The 20,321-nt window shown below is 45.8% G+C and overlaps 1 protein-coding gene across 1 annotated transcript in view; it reads left to right on the forward strand.

The window, feature by feature from the left end:
* Positions 1 to 1,660: 1,660 nt before the first annotated feature.
* Positions 1,661 to 20,321, forward strand: part of LOC309554920 (CD209 antigen-like protein C) — a gene marked incomplete at its 3' end in the record, with an annotated part of 67,436 nt that continues 48,775 nt past the window's right edge. Inside the window, exons 1-3 of the mRNA XM_082256658.1 lie at positions 1,661 to 1,747; positions 7,474 to 7,554; positions 12,379 to 12,480. Of these exons, the coding sequence (XP_082112784.1) occupies positions 1,714 to 1,747; positions 7,474 to 7,554; positions 12,379 to 12,480 (217 nt within the window). The 5' untranslated portion in view covers positions 1,661 to 1,713. The remainder of the gene's footprint in view (positions 1,748 to 7,473; positions 7,555 to 12,378; positions 12,481 to 20,321) is intronic.

Below are 20,321 nucleotides of genomic sequence, written 5' to 3' on the forward strand. Positions count from 1 at the left end.
CGAGCCTCCGGCGGCGCGCGCGTGCCGCCCACAAGGGGAGGAGTCCAGCGACGTAGACCTACGTCGCTGGAAGATAACGAACCACTTTGCCGCAGTACGCTCCATGTGAGAGGTCGGCAAGTGGTTAATCTCCCCGGCAGGACACAGGCAGCAAACAAATTACCTGCTAAAAATGAAAAAAAAAAAGTGTTGACTCTACCTATACTTTAAGTTTATAAGTCTACTTATAAAAAAAAATGGCAGAGATTTTTGTTCTGTAAAACTGCATGTACATTCATTCTGTGGGAATGGAGGCAAAACCAAATGTTTGTAGGCTAATTTTGCTCCAGGTAGAATATTATGCATTATGCATAAACAATAGAGGGAATCAGGAAAATTCCAGCATTATGACCACTAGATAGAGCTGATGAGCATAGGAAATAAATACTTTTTTACTATGCTCGTCAGTGCAACCTAGTGGTCATAATACAGTATTTTCTCAATCCAAACTTTTTTTTATGAATTAATAAGATTTGACCTGGAGTGAAAATAGCCTAAAAACATTTGAAATTGCACTCACACAGAACAAATGTACCATTGTCGGCTGGTGCTCCATGGGACGGACCACACCATACCCCCCCAGACCACACCAGCCTGCACACCATACCCCCCCCCCCTCGCCAGCTCACTCACCCTGGACATGTGGAGGGCAGGCAGGCAGCAGCGGCGGTGACGGCTTCCCCTTAAATCTTCTGCATCTCCTGTCTCCTCCCTCCTCCTCCTCTTTGGCCCATTGCATGGCTTCTCCTTTCGGCCAATCGGGAAATGGGTCTCGGGACCCGCTTCCTGATTGGCCAGGAGGAGGATCCATGTGACAATAGCGAATATTCATTCGCTATTGTCACACAACTGGGTGGGTTCGGGGCGCAGGACTCTGCGCCCCGAGCCCATCCTTTTTTTAAGCCTATTAGAGCCTCTGGCTCTAATCACGTGCTTACAAAAAAAACCCATTGGAATCCCTGCGTCCAGCGCCCTGCATGTAGATTAGGGGGCCGGATGCATGGATGGGGGGGGCGACTGCCCCTGTGCCCCCAATAGACGGGCCGTCCCTGAAATGTACATACAGTTTCACAAAATGAATTGCTCTTCAAAGTACACCCCTATGTGGTGAAGGATAAGTTAGTACATTCTATGAGTTATAATAAATCCGAATTCCAGTCAAATAACATTCCAGTCTAATAACATTTGTCTTTTTTTTTTTTTTTTGGATAGGGTGGTAAAAAAACTATTCTTTTTTAGGTTTGTGTTTCTACAGTATCTTGTGACAGCAATGGGTAGATTTTCCCTTTTTTGTCATGTCCCTGTTCCCCTATGTCCTGTCTCAGAAGCAAATATAGTTTTAAATTTAGGTACTTTGGTAAGAAAGGCTCAATCTAAAGCATATCCTAATAAATTTCCTTTATTTGTGAATCCATCAATGGAGAAGTCTTGTCCTAAAGTGTCCTACGGTTACATTATGTATGCATAGTTCTTCGCTAATAATCCCTCTGCTCTAGACATATTATCTCACAAACGTTCTACTTGTGATTGCTCACAACAAGTTCTTGAAAACCTTTCGTAAGTTCCTAAAATCTATATCTAATTGCTGAAAACCTCCTGTAAATGCAGAACAGAAAATAGCAAAGAAGACACTTATAGCACAGTGCACAGGATTAAGATTTTCAACCGTAAACGATGAGGAAACCTGAAAATTTCAAGGCAAAATCAGGTAATCGAGAGATAAGATCTTTTATTTAGATACCCTGTCAATTACACTTCTTTATTAATGGTATTAATTAAGTTAATTAATTAATTATTAATATTTGTAATATTTTGTTTAGTTATTTCAAATGTTCCATAGAATTTGATAAGACCTACTGCTGCAGAAAATGTTATATTATTCACTGACTCCCAGCAAAAGTAATACAAATTCTGCTGATCTGGGGTCAGTCCAGGTCCATCAATTTCCAATCTGTTCTTAAACAAAATCTATGGGTGGGAGCAACAGGAATTTATGAAAATATGACGAAATCAAAATGTTTCAAAATACTTACTAAAAGCCTTCATTTTTGACCATAGCGATTCTTGAACAAAGACATTTCTAATAGTGATTAGTGAATGTTAAGGGAAACACTTTCATTCCAAAATCAAATGTTAAAGCAAATGGAAATTTGAAGTACTTTTGAACAACATTTGCGAAGTCATTAAATGTACTGAGCATTTTAGTACAAATGTTCAAACAAATATTGGCATAAATGCAAATTTGAAAATCCACGAGTGTATACCCAGCTTTACCCAGTAGATAGTATAACTCTGTCAATGCTTTTTTTGTCTTTTTTTTTTTTATGGGAACTTGGAATATCACCTTTTTTGCTTGCTACTGAGCTTCCTGCTCAGTAAAAATACAGTGTCCCTCTGCACACTGCTATACCCTTTCAAGCAAACTTTGCAATAAAAAAATGGGGATATTTAGTTCACACATGATGCAGTACATGTTTAACACCTTCCCTACTGGCGCATTGTAAAATTACGCCGGCAGGAACATTCCCTCCTTCCAGTCGGACGTCATATGATGTCCACCCATTCTCGCCACTCTTGCGTGCCCCTCGGCGCGCGCAGCGTGGCGATTGTGAATCTGGCATGTCCCTCGGCACGTAGCCCATCCCTGACCAGGGTAAAGAGCCAATGAAAATAGCTGTACCACATGTGCTGAGCTCAATCTTGCCGCTCGTGCGTGCCCCTGGGGGCGCGCAGGGCAGCAATCAGGAATGAGAAAGAAGTGCCACTCTGACACAGCCAAACCCTGATCAGGGTAAAGCGCCAATGAAATTGGCTCTTTACCACGTGACTGGCTGTGTCCAATCACAGCCGGTCACAAATTTCAACAAACCCGGTACCTGCCTTATACCAGGTTTTCCTCCTCACACACTGATCCTGTGTGAGGAGGAGATTGCGATAACAGGTAGTTACCGATTACAGTGAACAGGAAAACACACATATTTCCAGAGGAATAAAGAGGACCTGTCACCAGTCCATCAGAGTACCTGTCACAGCCCATGAGAGTACTTGTCACAGCCCATAAGAGTACCTGTCACCAGCACATCAGCGTGCCCGAGTACCTGTCACTAGCTCATCAGAGTACCCGAGTACCCAAGTACCTATCACCAACCCATCAGAGTACCCGATTACCTGTCACCGCCCCTAAAAGTGCCAGAGTACCTGTCACCAGCCCATCAGAGTACCCGAGTACCTATCACCAACCCATCAGAGTACCCGTGTACCTGTCACCACCCCTAAAAGTGCCCGAGTACCTGTCACAGCCCATCAGAGTACCCGAGTACCTTTCACCGGCCCATCTGATTACCCGAGCACCTGTCATCACCCCTCAGAGTACCTGTCACCAGCCCATCAGCGTACCGGTCTCCTGCCCAGAGTAACCGATTACCTATCTGCAGCCCATCAGAGTACCCAAGTACCTGTCTCCAGCCCATCAGAGCCCTCAAGTACCTGTCTCCAGCCCAGAGTACCCGAGTACCTGTCACCAGCCCATAAGAGTACCTGAGTACCTGTCACCACCCCTCAGAGTACCCAAGTACCTGTCACAAGCCCATTAGAGAACCTGTCTCCAGCCCAGAGTACCAGAGTACCTATCTGCAGCTCATCAGAGTACCCGAGTACCTGTCTCCAGCCTATTTGAGAACCCACGTACCTGTCTCCAGCCCAGATTACCGTTCTCCAGCCCATCATAGTACCTGAGTACCTGTCTCCAGCCCAGAATACCTGAGTACCTATCTTCAGCCCATCAGAGTACCGTCTCCAGCCCAGAGCACCTGAGTACCTATCTGCACCCAGCAGAGTACCTGAGTACCTGTTTCCAGCCCAGAGTACCCAAGTACCTATCTGAAGCCCATCAGAGTACCCGAGTACCTATCTGCAGCCCATCAGATACCAGAGTACCTATCTGCAGACCATCAGTGTACCTGAGTACCTGTTTCCAGCCCAGAGTCCCCGAGTACCTATCTCCAACCCATCAGAGTACCCAAGTATATGTCTCCAGCCCAGAGTACCCGAGTACTTATCTTCAGCCCATCAGAGTACCCGAGTACCTATCTGCAGCTCATCAGAATACCCAAGTACCTGTCTCTAGCCCATTAGAGCAGTGATCCCCAACCCCCGGGCTGCGGACCGGTACCGGTCCGTGGATCAAATGGTACTGGTCTGCCCAAAGAACATTACATTATTTCCATTTTAGAAAAAAAAATTTTTTTCAGAAAAGGGTGGACGCAGGGCACAGAGCAGTGCGCCCTGAGCGCACCCATTTGTGTGACAATAGCGAATGAATATTCGCTATTGTCACACGGATCCTCCTCCTAGCCAATCAGGAAGCGGGTCCGAGACCCATGCCATTGGCCGAGGAGGAGGAGGGAGGACTCGAGGAGACGTGGGGAGACTGAGGAGAAGCTGCCGCTGCAAATCAGGTAAGTGCATTGGTCACTGTGCATTGATTGGGGGCACACTGTGGCATTTTGCATTGATTGGGGGCACGCTGTGGCACTTTGCATTGATTGGGGGCACGCTGTGGCACTCTGCATTGATTGGGGGCACGCTGTGGCACTCTGCATTGATTGGGGGCACGCTGTGGCACTCTGCATTGATTGGGGGCACGCTGTGGCACTCTGCATTGATTGGGGGCACGCTGTGGCACTCTGCATTGACCTCAGCGGGCCACAGAAAAATTATCAAACGTTGACTGGTCCTCGGCGATAAAAAGGTTGGGGAGCACTGCATTAGAGTATCCGACTACCTGTCTTCAGCTCCTCAGAGTCCTCAAGTACCTGTCTCCAGCCCATCAGAGTACCCAAGTTCCTATCTGCAGCCCATCAGAGTACCCAAGTACCTGACTCCAGTCCATCAGAGTACCCAAGTACCTATCTGCAGCCCATCAGAGTACCTTAGTACCTATCTGAAGCCCTTTAGAGTACCTATCTGCAGCCCTTGCCTCATAGAATATATGTTGGGGTATTTTCTTTCCAAAATGGGGTCATTTTGTGGGCGTTTCCATTGTCCTGATGCTCCAGGGCCTTCAAAAGTGTAAGAGGTAGTAATAAAAATATATGTGTAATTTATGCTCCTAGAACACCTGAAGGTGTTACTTGAATGATTGCATCTAACAATGATATGCCACTGACTTAAATTTAATGCACTTGTGCTCAGTCAGGAGTATGCAACATATGGCCCTGTTTACAGAGTGCAGTGGTCAGGAATAGAGTTGGTCAGGTCAAATGGTTCAGTCCAAGCATGAGTTTGGGCCGAACATTGGCTGTTTTCCCTGTTCGGGAAATGTCTGAATTTGGATTAGAAATCTGAATGATGATGGGGACAAGGGCCTCATCTCCACAACTGTGGTCTGTGATTGTAGGGGTTTTTGGGCAGGGGGCTTATCAGAATCTGGAAGCACCCTTTAATATGGGGACACTCAGATCCCCCCCCATTTGAATGAATATGGGGTACATAGTACATCTACCCATTCCCCAAAAAATTGTCAAAAAGTAATAAAAACACAAAGTCAGTTTTTGACAATTGCTTTATTGAAAAATAAAAAACAGTGTTCCCCCAATGTAGATCCATCATCAATCACGCTGCCCGGCGTACCTGAAAAAAAAACCCAAAATGCTCCCTCCATCCATGAAGGCCATCCATCTAATGCAGTCTCCATCATTTGACAGTTCTTTTATAGGGAAGGGTGGGGCCACCTGGCAATGTCACCTGGTAGCACTGCCCCCCTTGTGATGTCACAGACCGTGCATGCTGGGTTGGCGACGTCACAAGGGGGCAGCTGAGCAAACTGAATTAGTGAAAACTGATCTGCCCCGGGTGAAAGGGGCCTAATTGTTTTGAAATTTGATGTATCCATTAGTTAATTGGTCAAAATGTCATAACAAATGTAAAAGTTGTATAATAATATCTCTTTCTGTTGCTGAAATGTACCAGCTATGTAATGTTTGAGGTGTAACTGCTATAGGCGAGTCACTAAAAAGCATACAGTATATGATATCAAACTTCTACTGCAACTCTGCATGCCTGCAACACCTCCAAAAACAAAAATACAGTGGGGGAGATTTACTAAGACTGGAGAGTGCAAAATCTAGTGCAGCTATGGCTAAAAACCCATTTATCTTGTAGGTTTTATTGTCAAAGCTTAATGGAACAAGCTCAAGTAAGGCCCCTTTCACACAGGCTTTCCGATCAGGTCCGCCTGTCAGTTTTTTCAGGCGGACCTTATCGAATGCTCCATGTACCCCTGTTAAGCAGTGAATGTCAGCAGGGACATCTCGGCTGACACCCGCTGCTATCCGATCTGATCCTGTTCGTGAAATCCAGACAGATACAATCCCTATTTTCCATCTGCCTGGAGGATCGGATCAGATGGGATCGGAAAAATCGGACAGGCGGTCCGTTTTCATCCGATCTCCCATAGAGGAGAGCGGGGATCTGATAGGTCTGTCTATGCAAAGTAATCGGCGGATCAATCCCCACTGAGTAAAACGTAATCTGCCGGTCGTAAAGCCTGTGTGAAAGGACCCTTAGAAGCTGATTGGCAACGATGCACAGCTGCACCGGATTCTGAGTGCTCCAGTTTATGTAAATCTCCCCAAGGTGTCCATAAACACACATATTTTAAATAAAGTTAGCGACACCTGTTTTTAGTACATGCAGGGCTGGCCCAAGACATTTTGCTACCTGGGTCCAAGAATAAAATGCTGCCCCCCCCCCCAAAAAAAAAATTCACACCCACCAAAAGGCCCCCACGTCCATTATTTTGTAGCATGATAATTAAAACTAAAATTAAATGTATTAATTAATTAATCAGGAAGTCATATTTACATGCAACAGCTCCTTGCCTATATGTAAATTATATGACATATCATTATGGTCCATTCCAAACCACAAATTCCAGGATTATTTTGTTTGTCTTAATGTCTGACGTCATTGCGCACACCGCAATCGCGTGAGGGACGTTCCATGGAAGAGACGCTCTGCCTCCTCATACTCCAGTTTTCACTAGGGGCGGCAGGATGAGATGTGAAAATGCCACCCGTAACACGCCACACAACACATAAAACTGCTAGAAAAAAAAATATTGGGTGTCAATTTGCCGCCCTTCTCAAAGTTCCGCCTGGGTCCAATGGACCCTCCATGGTAGGGCCGGCCCTGAGTACATGGCTAATTACTCCAATGAAGCATTAATTAGTAGTCCTTAGGTAAACAAGACTCTGTAAAGAGAGATGAGAAACAGGGACTGTTGAAGAACAGAGATGAGCACTGACTCCAATTGAAACTTTATAAATTGTAATTAATTTAACTATAAAGAGTGGATCTATAATGTAACAGATTTTGATTGGAGGGTGGATTTTTATTGCTGGAAATTCATGGTATTTCTTTACTTGTCTGCAGGGAATTCTTGTCTAGAAAATATGTATGCAAACACAAATGATCTCAAAGCGCAGATGTCAGAGAATAATGCAAAGGCCAAAGGTGATTTTGTATAACTGCTTCTTTCATCATAGAAAGCTAAAGACATGTCTTACTTTATTTGTGGTACAGATATCAGAAATAAACTCACGAGCTGCTATGTCAAGACATCCAAATCGAAAAATGAAAATAAACAGTGAATCGCACACACCTGGATACACACTATACAACTTTTGCTGTTAGATTTCCTTTAGATTTACCTTCAACCATGTAGTGCAAGGGCCGGCCTGATTGCATACAAATTGAAAGTGTTTAGGTTTGATCTCATATTCTTTGGTTTTGGTGAACCTAAATGAAAAAATCTAAAGAGAATTTTATAATGTGTATCAACACACTGTCAATTTTATGTGTAGACTAAAAGAAATAAAAGAATGGTGCTGTGCTCCACACTACTTAGGCCACATGCACACAGGGCGTCAGAAAAAACGAGCTGCAGAGCCACTTCTAACACCAGGAAAAAGCAGCTGTAAAAAAGTGCTTTTAGAAGTTTTTTCCATTGCACGTTTGGCCATGACGGCTTTTAGCAGCGTTTTTTCTGCCTCCATTCAAAATCAATGGATGCCTAGGAGCCGTCATTGATATGGCTTTCAGCCCGATGATTTGAATGGAAGTAAGTTGCATCACAAGTTGGATCAGGATGATCTGACTTTTGGTGCGACTTGAGCTCTGAGAATCTTGAGGGAGAGCTCCACGCCAAACGTACAGCGTTAAGCCACGTTATACGGTTTTTTTTTCTTTAAATTTCAAAATCAATAGTTCTCTATGAGAGCCCATTGATTTGAATGTAAGTCGCATCACAAGTTGGATCAGGATGAGGATGAGAATCTTGAGGGGGAACTCCACGCCAAAATGGGAGCCCATTGAATTGAATGTAAGTCACATCACAAGTTGGGTCAGGATCATGATGAGAATCTTGAGGGGAAACTCCATGCCAAAATGGGAAAAAAAAACGGCGTGGAGGTCCCCCCCAGGTTCCAAACCAGGCCCTTCGGGTCTGGTATGGATTCTGAGGGGAGCCCCATGCCGTTTTTTTTTCATTTTGGCGTGGAGTTCCCCCTCAAGATTCTCATCCTGATCCAAGTTGTGATGCGACTTACATTCAAATCAATGGCCTCCCATAGGGAACTATTGACTTTGAAATAAAATTAAAAAAACATATAACGTGGCTTAAAGCTGTATAAGCAACGTTAAGAAGCCTTTAGCAGCGTCAGACATTTTTACAGCTTGACGCTGCAGCTCCAGAACGCACTGGTCCTGGGTTTTTTTTGCAGCTTAAAAACGCCTATGCCACTTGGAGCTCCTAAAAGACCCGTGTGTGCATGAGGCCATAGAATAACAAGGAGGGGCATTTTTAAGTTGCAAAAAAAAAAACGCCTGACGCTCCAACAGCAGGTGAAAAAACGCCCTATGTGCATGAGGCCTTAAGTACACCAACCCATAAGAGCCTAAAATGTATCAAACATCTCCAGCAGTAAAGCAAACAATGCTCAGCGTTTGGTCACCAAACTCTCCTTGTGTCCTGGTGCCCTATGGTGGCTATAAATGTAGAGGAGGGGCTTGCTGACATTACGACGCACCAGGACACAATGAGATTTCGGCAACCAAATGCTAAGGATTGTTTGTTTTACTGCTGGAGAAGATTAATACATTTTATGTTATGGGTTGGTGCACTTAAAGCTTTTGTTACCCCAACATCTTATTTTCCTGATTTGTGCCTGATGTACTTGTATGGGAAATTATCCTTTTCTCTTTGTATTGTATTGTGTGAAATCCCTTGTGTTCCTGCCAGTCCCTCTGCTTTCATATAACTGACCACACTAAGCCGAAGAGCACACATGGCACACAGTATGCTGGGAACTCAGCCTGCTCTCCTTCAATGATTCCAATGATCAGACTTGTCCTGACACGACCCTACTGTACCTACTGTACAGCCTGTCACTGGAAAGCTCAGTGTGCTGCTGCCCCCCTGCCCCCCCCCCCCCGCTCTTATGCAGCTGAGAACAGGGGGAATGTGATCACCTATAAAAAAGGGAAAAAAGGTATTTATAATGTCTTTTTTAATCTATATAAAATGATTTTCCTTTCATTTCTATTTTAACCTTTTGGCACCGACCTAACTCAAATAAGCAGCCCCCACTTGATTTGGCTGTTTTCCATGGGGCCGCATATTTGTGTATCTTAGTATGTGCTGGGAGCGCGTCGCACACGCGCAGAGAGACTAGGATCTCACCATGCCGTGCTAACGATGGGGACCCGGAAATTCCAATTTCCTGGTCCCCTAATCACTGTGATAGCCTCTGATTGGCTATCACAGTGATTAGTCACTCTGAAGCCTGCCCCTGTGTTTTCTCTCTCTGAGAAAGGAGGAGAGAGCTACAATGTATCTCTCTCTGTCCTTGCACAGAGAGGAAAAAAGGGCATGTAAAAAAAAATAATATTAAAAACAAAATAAGATAAAAAAATACATAGATCAAAGTTTGAGCTAGATCAGTGCCAGAGTTAGTGTTCGGGTCAAGGTCAGGGTCAAAGGTCATGGTCAGTATTTTTTTGGACAGGTTTTATTTTTAATTAGTATTAGTGTCAGTGTGTTTTAGAAAGGATAAAAAAAAGCAAAATGCGCACCATTTTTTCTGGGCTGTACTACGGGTACAAATAACACATTTGTGGCATCACTGAGTTCGTCAGGAGCTGGAGAATTTATTTTGGGTTGTTCATTGGTGGTAGTTTATGGTGGTAGCAAGAAATTTACAGCTATATTTTTAAAAAATTATTTTCTTGTACTATTTACTGCGGCAAGTCAGCTCTGTCCTGCGAAACAACGTAACTGTACCGTTAGTGGGGGGAGCGGGGGAATTCTTACGTGCCAATTGGCTACAGGGGCAGTCAATCAGCGGGTCCGGCAGCCGCGATTGCCGCTGGGCACCCGCAATTGCTCACAGTGGAGACAGAACTGTGGTCTGTCGTTATAAACACGGCAGACCGCTGTTCTGTCAGTAATGAACACAGAGATTCTGTGTTCCTCCTATTTAGGAACACAGGTCTCTGTGTTCATTCAGCAAGCCCATCTCCCTCACAGTTAGAAAGCACCTCCTAGGGACACATTTAACCTTTCGATCGTCCCTGGTGTTAACTCCTTCCCTGATAGTTTCATTAGTACAGTAACAGTACATATTTTTTAGCACTGATTACTGTAGTAATGTCACTGGCCCCCCCAAAAGCATCAAAAATGTCAGTTAGGGGTCCGATCTGTCCGCTGCAATGTCGCAGTCCCGCTAAAAATCGTTGACCGCCGCCATTACTAGTAAAAAAATAAAAAACAGAATAAAAAAGACATAAATCTTTCCCCTAGTTTTTAGACGCTATAACTTTTGCGCAAACCAATCAATATACACTTATTGGGATTTTTTTTACCAAAAATATGTAGCACAATACATATTGGCCTAAAATGATAAAAAAATTGTGATTTTTAAATTTTTCCCCTTGGAATGTTTTATAGCAGAAAGTAAAAAATATAGATTTTTTTTTTTGTCGCATTTGTTTTGTTTATAACACAAAAAATAAAAATTGCAGAGGTGATCAAATACCTCTAAAAGAAAGTTCTATTTGTGGGAAAAAAGGACATCAATTTTATTTGGGTACAGCATCGCAGGAACGCGCAATTTTCAGTTAAAGTAACGCAGTGCCGTATCGCAAAAAATGGCCTGGTCTTTAAGGGGGAAAACCTTCCGGTCAAGAAGTGGTTAAGCATCAGCAATATATCTTAGTTCTTAATAATAAAGGCTGGTTGTTTTAAAAGATAAACTTAAAGCAATATGTATAGTGTTTTTTTCCCCTATATTCATTGGATTGAATGGAGGAGAGATCAAGGAGAAAGCTGGTATATACTGCATTATCCAAATATCTGGAAATGGGAGAGAATCCCCTTTTGTTTGGATCAAAGACGCAGTAAGACCATACTAGTGGTCACATATTCTAGGTGAGGGCCCATCAGGTGAAGAACACCTCATGTTGCATGATATAAGTAATTGCACATGGTGGTGTAATAAGAAGAGGATTATCATTATAAATATCACTAATATATTTTTGGGGACTATTCAATTGGACTTTACAGTAGATTTGTATTCACAAATGTTACAGTATATGCATGGTATTCATTTTCTGGCATTGTTGTATTTTTTTTTTATTTATGATTTTGTTATGGAATAAGTTTAATTGCATAATGACACATCACATGGGTTATATTTAAAGTGGCAGCACTTATGATGGAATACATATTGATTTGCAACATATAATTTATAGTGTGGAGCACTGCACCATTTATTTATTTGTCTTACTTGATTAGACTTTTGTCTACTTTTTCTACTATTTCTTGATCATATGCTTTAGTGCAGGAGGGCCGTTTGAAACCCATTCACAGTATCCTTCCCCGAAACTTCAACCCCTACACTAACCCTCCATGTAATGCTAACGCTTACAACAACCCTTCCTTAACACTAGCACTCAAATTAACCTTCCCTGTAACCCCAAACTTAACTCTAACTTTTCCTATAGCCCTAGCTCTAATGCCCCCCCCCCTCCTTCTTTACACACTCACTTTTCCTGTACTAGGATCCTTTGAGCCAAAGACCATCCTTCCTGCACTGAAAGACACCGAAGTCCCTGTAGCTGTGTAGCTCAATGCAATAAACTAGAGCAAACAGTTGCATTTGCTGTGAATTGCCCTATAACATCTTTTGGAACTAGGGGAAAAGCTAGAAATGCAAAACATCAAGAGTTTCTTACACCATATGTAGGCTCAGTCGCAACTCCATTTCTCTATAATTTCAGCTACCAAGAAAACAGAAGATCGGTTAACATTAGTTCTGGTCATTTTCTTAATCTTGGTGTTCCTCATTCTGGTTATCTTCACAAGTCTTCTGTTTGTTTACTGTAAGTATAAATCAACCACAATGCAAGAAAAAGAACTTGTTCTCTTTTTTATTGGGGTGAAGAAAATAGAAGGCCTTTCATTGTCTAAAGGTTATCAGCATTGACTTTGGCTATTAAAAATGGATTATAATAGCATGGACTTATCAAGAAGTTAGAAGTGTTCCAGAACTTCTCACTTTGTGTTAGGGTTAGCCCTAATGTATGTTCTCTCTGCACTGAAACACCCTATATCAGCAGTTGGTTCCAGGGCTTCTTATATGACCCTAACTTCTTTACTTCTCAGACGTAGCTATGTAAAATTGAAGAAACACCATCGAAAAAAGTCATATGTAATCTTGAGCATTACAGAGATATTACATGTATTGGTTCACAAAGGATAAAGTGGTTGTAAACCCTTACATATACCCAGTGAGGTGACTGGCCTCAGGCGATTCACAGAGATTAAAGACATCCTCCTACATAAATTGTACCTGTCTATCTGCAGTCTTCTATTCTCTACAACCATTCAAAGTGGTAAATTTATAAAGCTTGTCTGAGAAATCAGAAAAAAAAGGGGGCAGAGAGCTGAAGTTACACTCTGCAGAGCTCAGTGAGAAGAGCTCTGAGAGATGATTGGATGAAAGAGGCACACCCCTTTCACACAGCTCACAGTAACAGAGCTGAGGCTGTCAGTCTGCTGGAGATCCCTCCCCTGTCACAATTTTTCTCTTGGTGTCAAGAAAACTTGTCAGAAGGAATTCATGCTGATAGCAGAGGAATGGAGCAGCAGACAGAAATTACACTTAGGGCTATTAAATGAGACAAGTACACACTTTTTGGGGTAATGCTTAGTTCATATTTCATGTCTGACATTTACAACCACTTTAAGTTTACCCAAAATCTGATTGCTGGCCAATCACGAGATGAGAAAATTATTGTATATCTATGGAATCCTGGGTTGGTCAGCCACTGCAGTTGGAGAGTCACTACTCCTTGAATGGGAAAAGGCTTGTGTCTATAGGTGGCATAGAGATAGAGCTTTTTCCAACAGTTGTCAACTACACATTTTCTTTAACATCAATAATCTCATATATTCTATATGGCCAAATGTTTATGAATGCTTAACCATCACAACTACCTATATAGCCAGAAGTATGTGAACACTAGGGATGATCGAACAGTTTTGGGTCGACCATCGGTTCGACCCGAACATTCGGCAACCAGAACTGACCAAAATGCAATGGGACAGGAAATGGGCTTTAAAAGCCTGTGATTGGACCAGAACCATCAGTAAAAGCCAATTGAGGGGGCAGGAGAACACTAGGAATGTGATTGGAGTGACTAGGGGGTCCAGAGGCCAATCATTAGTGAATACGCCCCCCAGTATATAAGATAGCCCCGCCAAATTGCTAGCATTTTAATACAGGGACGTGGAAGAGAGTGGAAGCAGTTCTGTTACTTCTGCTTCAAAAGTGTCATTTAGCATTTATTAGTGTGAGGAAAGGGATATCTAGTGTAGTTAGGCTGCTATTTTCCACTTTAGTTAGATTCAAAAATCTAGTTTCTGTAGGGAAAGTGTTAAGTGCCAGGGTGACCGTAGTGTAGTGTAGGGTAAACTGACTCTGACTGCTATGGCAGGGTGACCAAACCCTTCCATGTCAGGGTGACCGCTATAGAGAAAAGATCGTTTCTCTTAGGTTACTTATAGAACAGCGATATGGCTTCTCGCCGGTCAGCCTGCTTTTTGCTGCAGGCGTTTATAGGACATGTTTGGAGTCAGGCATGACATCTGAACTTCTGTATAGAGGTATATATACACACACATGTATGTATATACAGTATACACCTACACACATATATAGGTGTGAAAGTAGCAGAACACTATGCTTGCGCTAATTAAATAATTAACAGGCATAGGGCTCCGCTCCTATAACACCTATATATGTGCATGTGTTGTGGGGGATTAGCTCGGTGGCGGGTATGGATGACCCCTTGGGGGGGGTGCGTTTACACAGGGAGATAGCCGAGAAGTGGTTGCAAACAACAGTTTGGTTTATTCTTGCAATTTACTTCACACAAGTGCAAGCCTCAAAAACATCAAAATAAAAATAAAAACACAAAATAAATCCTTGCCACTGTGGGCGGCTACCTTCTCACATACAGGAACCTACCTACGGAGTCTGTCTCCAACCTACTGTTGGGCAAACTTTGCTGATCCTACAGCAAACACTCCATAGTCCATGTTTTTTCTTCACACAACAAATGTCCATTGAACATGTCCCTTTTACTCTCCACATTGAACATGTCCCTTTGCTTTTCTCTTCACATAGAACACATTCCTTTGTTTGTCTCTTCACATAGCAACCATTCCTTTGCTTGTCTCTTCACATAGCAACCATTCCCTTGCTTGTCTCTTCACATAGCAAACAGTTCATTTATTTCTTCCACATAGAAACAATCCCAGACCTCACCTTGAGTAGTCTTCACACTTTTTACCCTCCTCAGCGCACATCACTTCAGGAGGTCTTCTCCCATGCTCACACAGCGTCGGGAGGCACACATCTGACTGTCCTCCTCTCCCACAGCTTTACACAGCGTCAGGAGGCAGCAATCAATAGACTTCCTTTGGACAAATTATAGAGGCCTTAACTTCCTCATTCCGAACAGCTGAAGGCCTTTCAACTTCCTTAAGCCGTCCTGGCTACCTTTCCTGCTGCCTTTGCAGCCGACACCCTATAGTAATTGGTGAATTGTCTAAACCAAGCAGACATGTCTCCTGTCTGTGACAACATCCACAGATTTACCTGACTTCCTGTCACATACCCCCCCTCTTGTTTCAACCCTAGGGTTGGGACACAGTTTTCCAGGCACGCATGTGTCAGGCACTTCTCTTGACTCTCACTGATAAGCCTCCTAGTATCTTCCCAAGTAATGTTCAGTCCATTCGATTCTTTGTCTGCTTCAGCTGCCAGAGATACATCCTTCTGAGCAATCTGCTTTGCTTTTTCATTCAGCCACTGTCTTTCATGCTGATATGAATTTATTTCCCTCCCCGGTTCATTAACAACTGCTAACCTTTGTTGAAATGCTTGTAGGGGTGTGTAGGGGTGGCTCTTTCTTTAAGTCCGTTAGCTTGTCTATACACACTTGTTTTGGCTGATCCTCTCCATCCTCATATAGCCAATTCTCTGTATCTTCAAGCTTCAGGGTGAAACTGTTTCTGTCATCTTCATTGACAGATTTCTCATAAATGTCAGACAACTTGTCCTTCATCTCATATACACATTCTTCAACTGCATTTTTGGCATCATTTTGCTCCTTCTCAGGTTTGTCCTGCATAACCATCTGTCCTATCCACCAAGGAGGACCGTGATCCATAGGCAACTCAATTGTGCTAGTTTTAAAGTCTTCAACATTCTTGAGCCGCTGTCATGGTCTTACCTTCTTGCTGTTCTCCTTCGTTTGACATGTGCTGGCGGCCATCTTGGTTTCTGGGTTTCTTGTAGCCTCCTACCCTGCGGCTCCTCCTTCCCACTGGGAGGAGCTGGATGCCTAGCTCATATATATAGGAGGTCTGTGGCTTCAGTTCCTTGCTTGGTCCTCCTGTGTTCACATGCTTCTAAGACTGCTGCTGCTTCTGGTCCCTGATCCTGGCTTCGTCTGACTACCCTGCTGGTTCCTGATCCTGGCTTCGTCTGACTACCCTGCTGGTTCCTGATCCTGGCTTCGTCTGACTACCCTGCTGGTTCCTGATCCTGGCTTCGTCTGACTACCCTGCTGGTTCCTGATCCCGGCTTCGTCTGACTACCCTCCTGGTTCCTGACCTCTGGCTTCGCAAGGACTCTGCCTCGGTTTCGCCATCCGTTTGGACTTTTGCTTTACAGCTTGATTTTCAATAAAGCCTTCTTATTTTCACTTATCTGTTGTTGTACGTCTGGTTCTTGGTTCCGTGACATTAGGACCAAGCCATGCATTCTGACGGTACTGGGCCATCCTCGCTACCCACGCTGGTTGCCAGACTTGATCAGCAGGATCACCTGTTGGGTCGGTTCGCCGTGGCGTTGCAAACCCTGCTTGAACGCACGGCTCATTTCGCTCCCGTTGCCGATAAGTCGGTTGTCGCTCCTGGGTCCGCTCCTACTGCCGCTCCGGTTGTTGCGCCAGAGTCTACCCCGACACCTGTTGTTGCGCCTGCGGTGTTTCGGGGTATGACCGGTTCTGCCCCCCTTCCACAGCGCTTTGGGGGAGAGCCAACTCAGTGCCGAGGTTTCCTTAACCAGGTGGGCATTTATTTCGAGTTGCTGCCACATGCCTTTCCTACTGAGAGATCAAAGGTGGGCTTCTTAATTTCGCTGCTCTCGGACAAGGCCTTGGCCTGGGCCAGCCCTTTATGGGAGAACAACAATCCGGTGGTTGCCGAGTTTTCCGGTTTTGTTGCTTCTCTTCGGAGGGTATTCGATGTGCCGGCTCGTGCTGCCTCTGCTGCGAAGCTCCTTATGTCCATCAGACAGGGTTCACGATCCGTAGCTGAATACGCCATTGAGTTTCGTACCCTGGCAGCAGAGGTGGGCTGGAATAATGAGGCTCTGGTCGCTGCTTTCTCTCATGGTCTCTCGGATGCCTTGAAGGATGAGGTTGCAGCTAAGGACCTACCAGTGGAGCTCGAGTCTCTTATTTCTTTCTTGATTTTGATTGACACCAGACTCAGGGAGAGACCTTCCTTTAAGGAGAGTCTGCGGAGGCCTCCTAACAGATTGGCGCCTACCTTTGCTGTCCCACCCGTGCCTCCCTCTCCTCCCACGCCTCCTGGGGATGACTTGGCTGGGGGTGAACCCATGCAGCTGGGCTTTGCTCGCCTGTCCGAGGGGGAGAGGGTACTCCGAAGACGCGAGGGTCGATGCATGTACTGTGGTCTCGGTGGGCATTTTCGGTTGGCATGTCCGAACCGTCCGGGAAACGCTCGCACCTGAGATCCTGTCGGGGGCAGATCTTGGGTGGAGTCTCCTCGTCCCCGGTTTCCCGTGTTGACAAACCACTGATCACTGTTGTCCTCTCCTGGGTCGGGGGCTCGGTGACGACCCAGGTGTTGGTGGACTCTGGTGCTGGTGGTTTGTTCATTGATAGTGTGTTCGCTGCCGCCAATTCCATTCCTCTGCAGGCCCGAGGTTCTCCACTGGCTCTTGAGGCGATAGACGGCAGACCCCTTCTGCCGCCACACGTGACTCATGAGACCCTTCCAGTGGGGATAGCCATTGGTGCCGTTCACAGAGAGTCGGTCTGCTTCCAGGTTATTTCGTCTCCACACTACTCGGTGGTCTTGGGGTACCCCTGGCTCCAGAAGCATAATCCGACTTTCGATTGGAGATCGGCCGAGATCCTCTCGTGGTCACCGCAGTGTGGGGGCTAGTTGCATCCATGGGCATGTCAAGTTGCTGTGTACTTCCTTGGACTCTCTGTTGCCTCCTGAATACGAGGAGTACCGGGATGTATTCGATAAGGTGCGCGCGGTTGCCCTACCTCCGCACCGCCCTTACGATTGTGCCATCGAGTTACAACCTGGTGCCGTTCCTCCTCGTGGCAAGGTCTATCCACTGTCGGTAGCGGAGAATGAGGCCATGGAGGAGTACGTGAAGGAGGCGCTTTCACGCGGACACATTCGCAAATCCTCGTCCCCGGCAGGGGCTGGATTTTTCTTTGTGAAAAAGAGGGGCGGTGAGTTGAGGCCTTGCATCGATTACAGGGGTCTCAATCGCATCACGATCAAGAACGCTTACCCGATACCCTTGATTTCCGAGCTGTTCGATCGCCTTAAAGGGGCCACGGTCTTTACCAAACTCGACCTGAGGGCGGCATATAACCTCGTAAGGATCAAGGCGGGCGATGAGTGGAAGACCGCGTTTAACACCAGGACCGGTCATTATGAATCCTTGGTTATGCCCTTTGGGTTGTGCAATGCGCCCGCAGTCTTTCAGGAATTCATTAACGATGTTTTCCGTGACCTGTTGCAGCAGTGTGTGGTGGTCTATTTGGATGACATCCTAGTATATTCTGAATCCATGGAGACCCACATTCTGGATGTCAGACGAGTGTTGCAACGGTTACGAGAGAACAAGCTGTTCGGTAAGCTTGAGAAATGCGAATTTCACCGATCCCAGGTAACCTTCTTAGGTTACATCATTTCCGCTGAGGGGTTCTCCATGGATCCTGAGAAGGTTTCGGCTGTCTTACAGTGGCCCCAGCCCAGTGGTCTTCGCTCCCTGCAGCGCTTTTTGGGCTTCGCCAATTATTATCGGAAGTTCATCAGGGACTTTTCCATGCTAGCCAAGCCTCTCACGGATCTGACCAGGAAGGGCAGTAATTCCCAGGTCTGGCCGCTCGAGGCCATCCGAGCTTTTGAGGCTCTAAAGTCCGCCTTTGTGTCGGCTCCGATTCTGTCGCATCCCAACCCTGGGTTGCCCTTTGTCCTCGAGGTGGACGCGTCTGAGACGGGAGTAGGCGCCCTTCTGTCTCAGCGTAGAACACCAGAGGGTCCTCTGCTTCCTTGTGGGTTTTACTCCTGGAAACTGTCTTCCGCGGAGTGCAACTATCAGATTGGTGACAGGGAGTTATTGGCCATCGTGCAGGCCCTTAAAGAATGGAGACACTTGCTCGAGGGTTCGGTGGTTCCGGTCCTCATCCTGACTGACCACAAGAATCTGACCTACCTTTCTGAGGCCAAGAGATTGACACCACGTCAGGCCAGATGGGCTCTGTTCTTGTCACGTTTTAATTACGTGGTCTCCTACCTACCCGGTTCCAAGAACATCAGGGCGGATGCCTTATCACGGCAGTACTCCGACCTGTCCAGGGAGGAGTCGATTCCGACTTCGGTCATACCTCCGAATCAGATCCTGGCCGCCATTCGCACCAGCCTGACCTCTCCCCTGGGTGAGCAGATTTTGGCGGCTCAATCTGGTGCTCCCTCTGGGAGACCCAACGGCAGATGTTTTGTGCCTGAGGAGTTGCGCACTCGGTTGTTGCGAACCTACCATAACTCCAAGACCGCGGGGCATCCTGGAAAGGATCAGCTGTCCTGGGCTGTTTCACGTCTGTTCTGGTGGCCTTCCCTACGTTCCGACATCGCCACATATGTAGCGGCATGCTCCGTTTGTGCCCAGAGTAAGTCCCCTCGGCACCTTCCGTTGGGCCTTCTGCAACCCATAGCCACCGGGGAGCGCCCATGGTCACACCTGGGGATGGATTTCATTGTGGACCTCCCTGCATCCCGAGGCCATACGGTCATTCTCATGATTGTGGATCGATTTTCCAAAATGTGCCACTGTGTTCCTCTCAAGAGGTTACCCTCTGCACAGGAGTTGGCCACGATTTTTGCCAGGGAGGTCTTCCGGTTGCACGGTTTGCCCAAGGAGATTGTGTCGGATCGGGGGAGTCAGTTTGTGTCCAGGTTCTGGCGCGCCTTTTGCTCCCAGTTGGGGATTCATCTCTCCTTCTCCTCGGCCTACCACCCTCAGTCCAATGGGGCCGCAGAACGATCCAATCAGGCCTTGGAGCAATTCCTTCGTTGCTATGTCTCCGATCACCAAGACAATTGGGTTGACCTCCTGCCTTGGGCTGAGTTTGCCAGGAACACGGCGGTGAACTCTTCCTCTGGGACGTCTCCCTTCATGGCCAATTATGGGTTCCAACCTGCCGTGTTACCGGAGGTATTCTCTCCCCAGGATATTCCGGCTGTGGAGGATCACCTTTCCGTCCTACGTGCTTCTTGGGTACAGATCCAGAAGTCCCTTGAGGTCTCTGCGCAGCGCCAGAGACTCCAGGCTGATCGCAGACGAGCGCCTGCTCCTTCCTACCAGGCCGGAGAC

This window comes from Pelophylax lessonae (assembly GCF_965119305.1).
Source record: "Pelophylax lessonae genome assembly, chromosome: 4".
Lineage (NCBI taxonomy): Eukaryota > Metazoa > Chordata > Amphibia > Anura > Ranidae > Pelophylax > Pelophylax lessonae.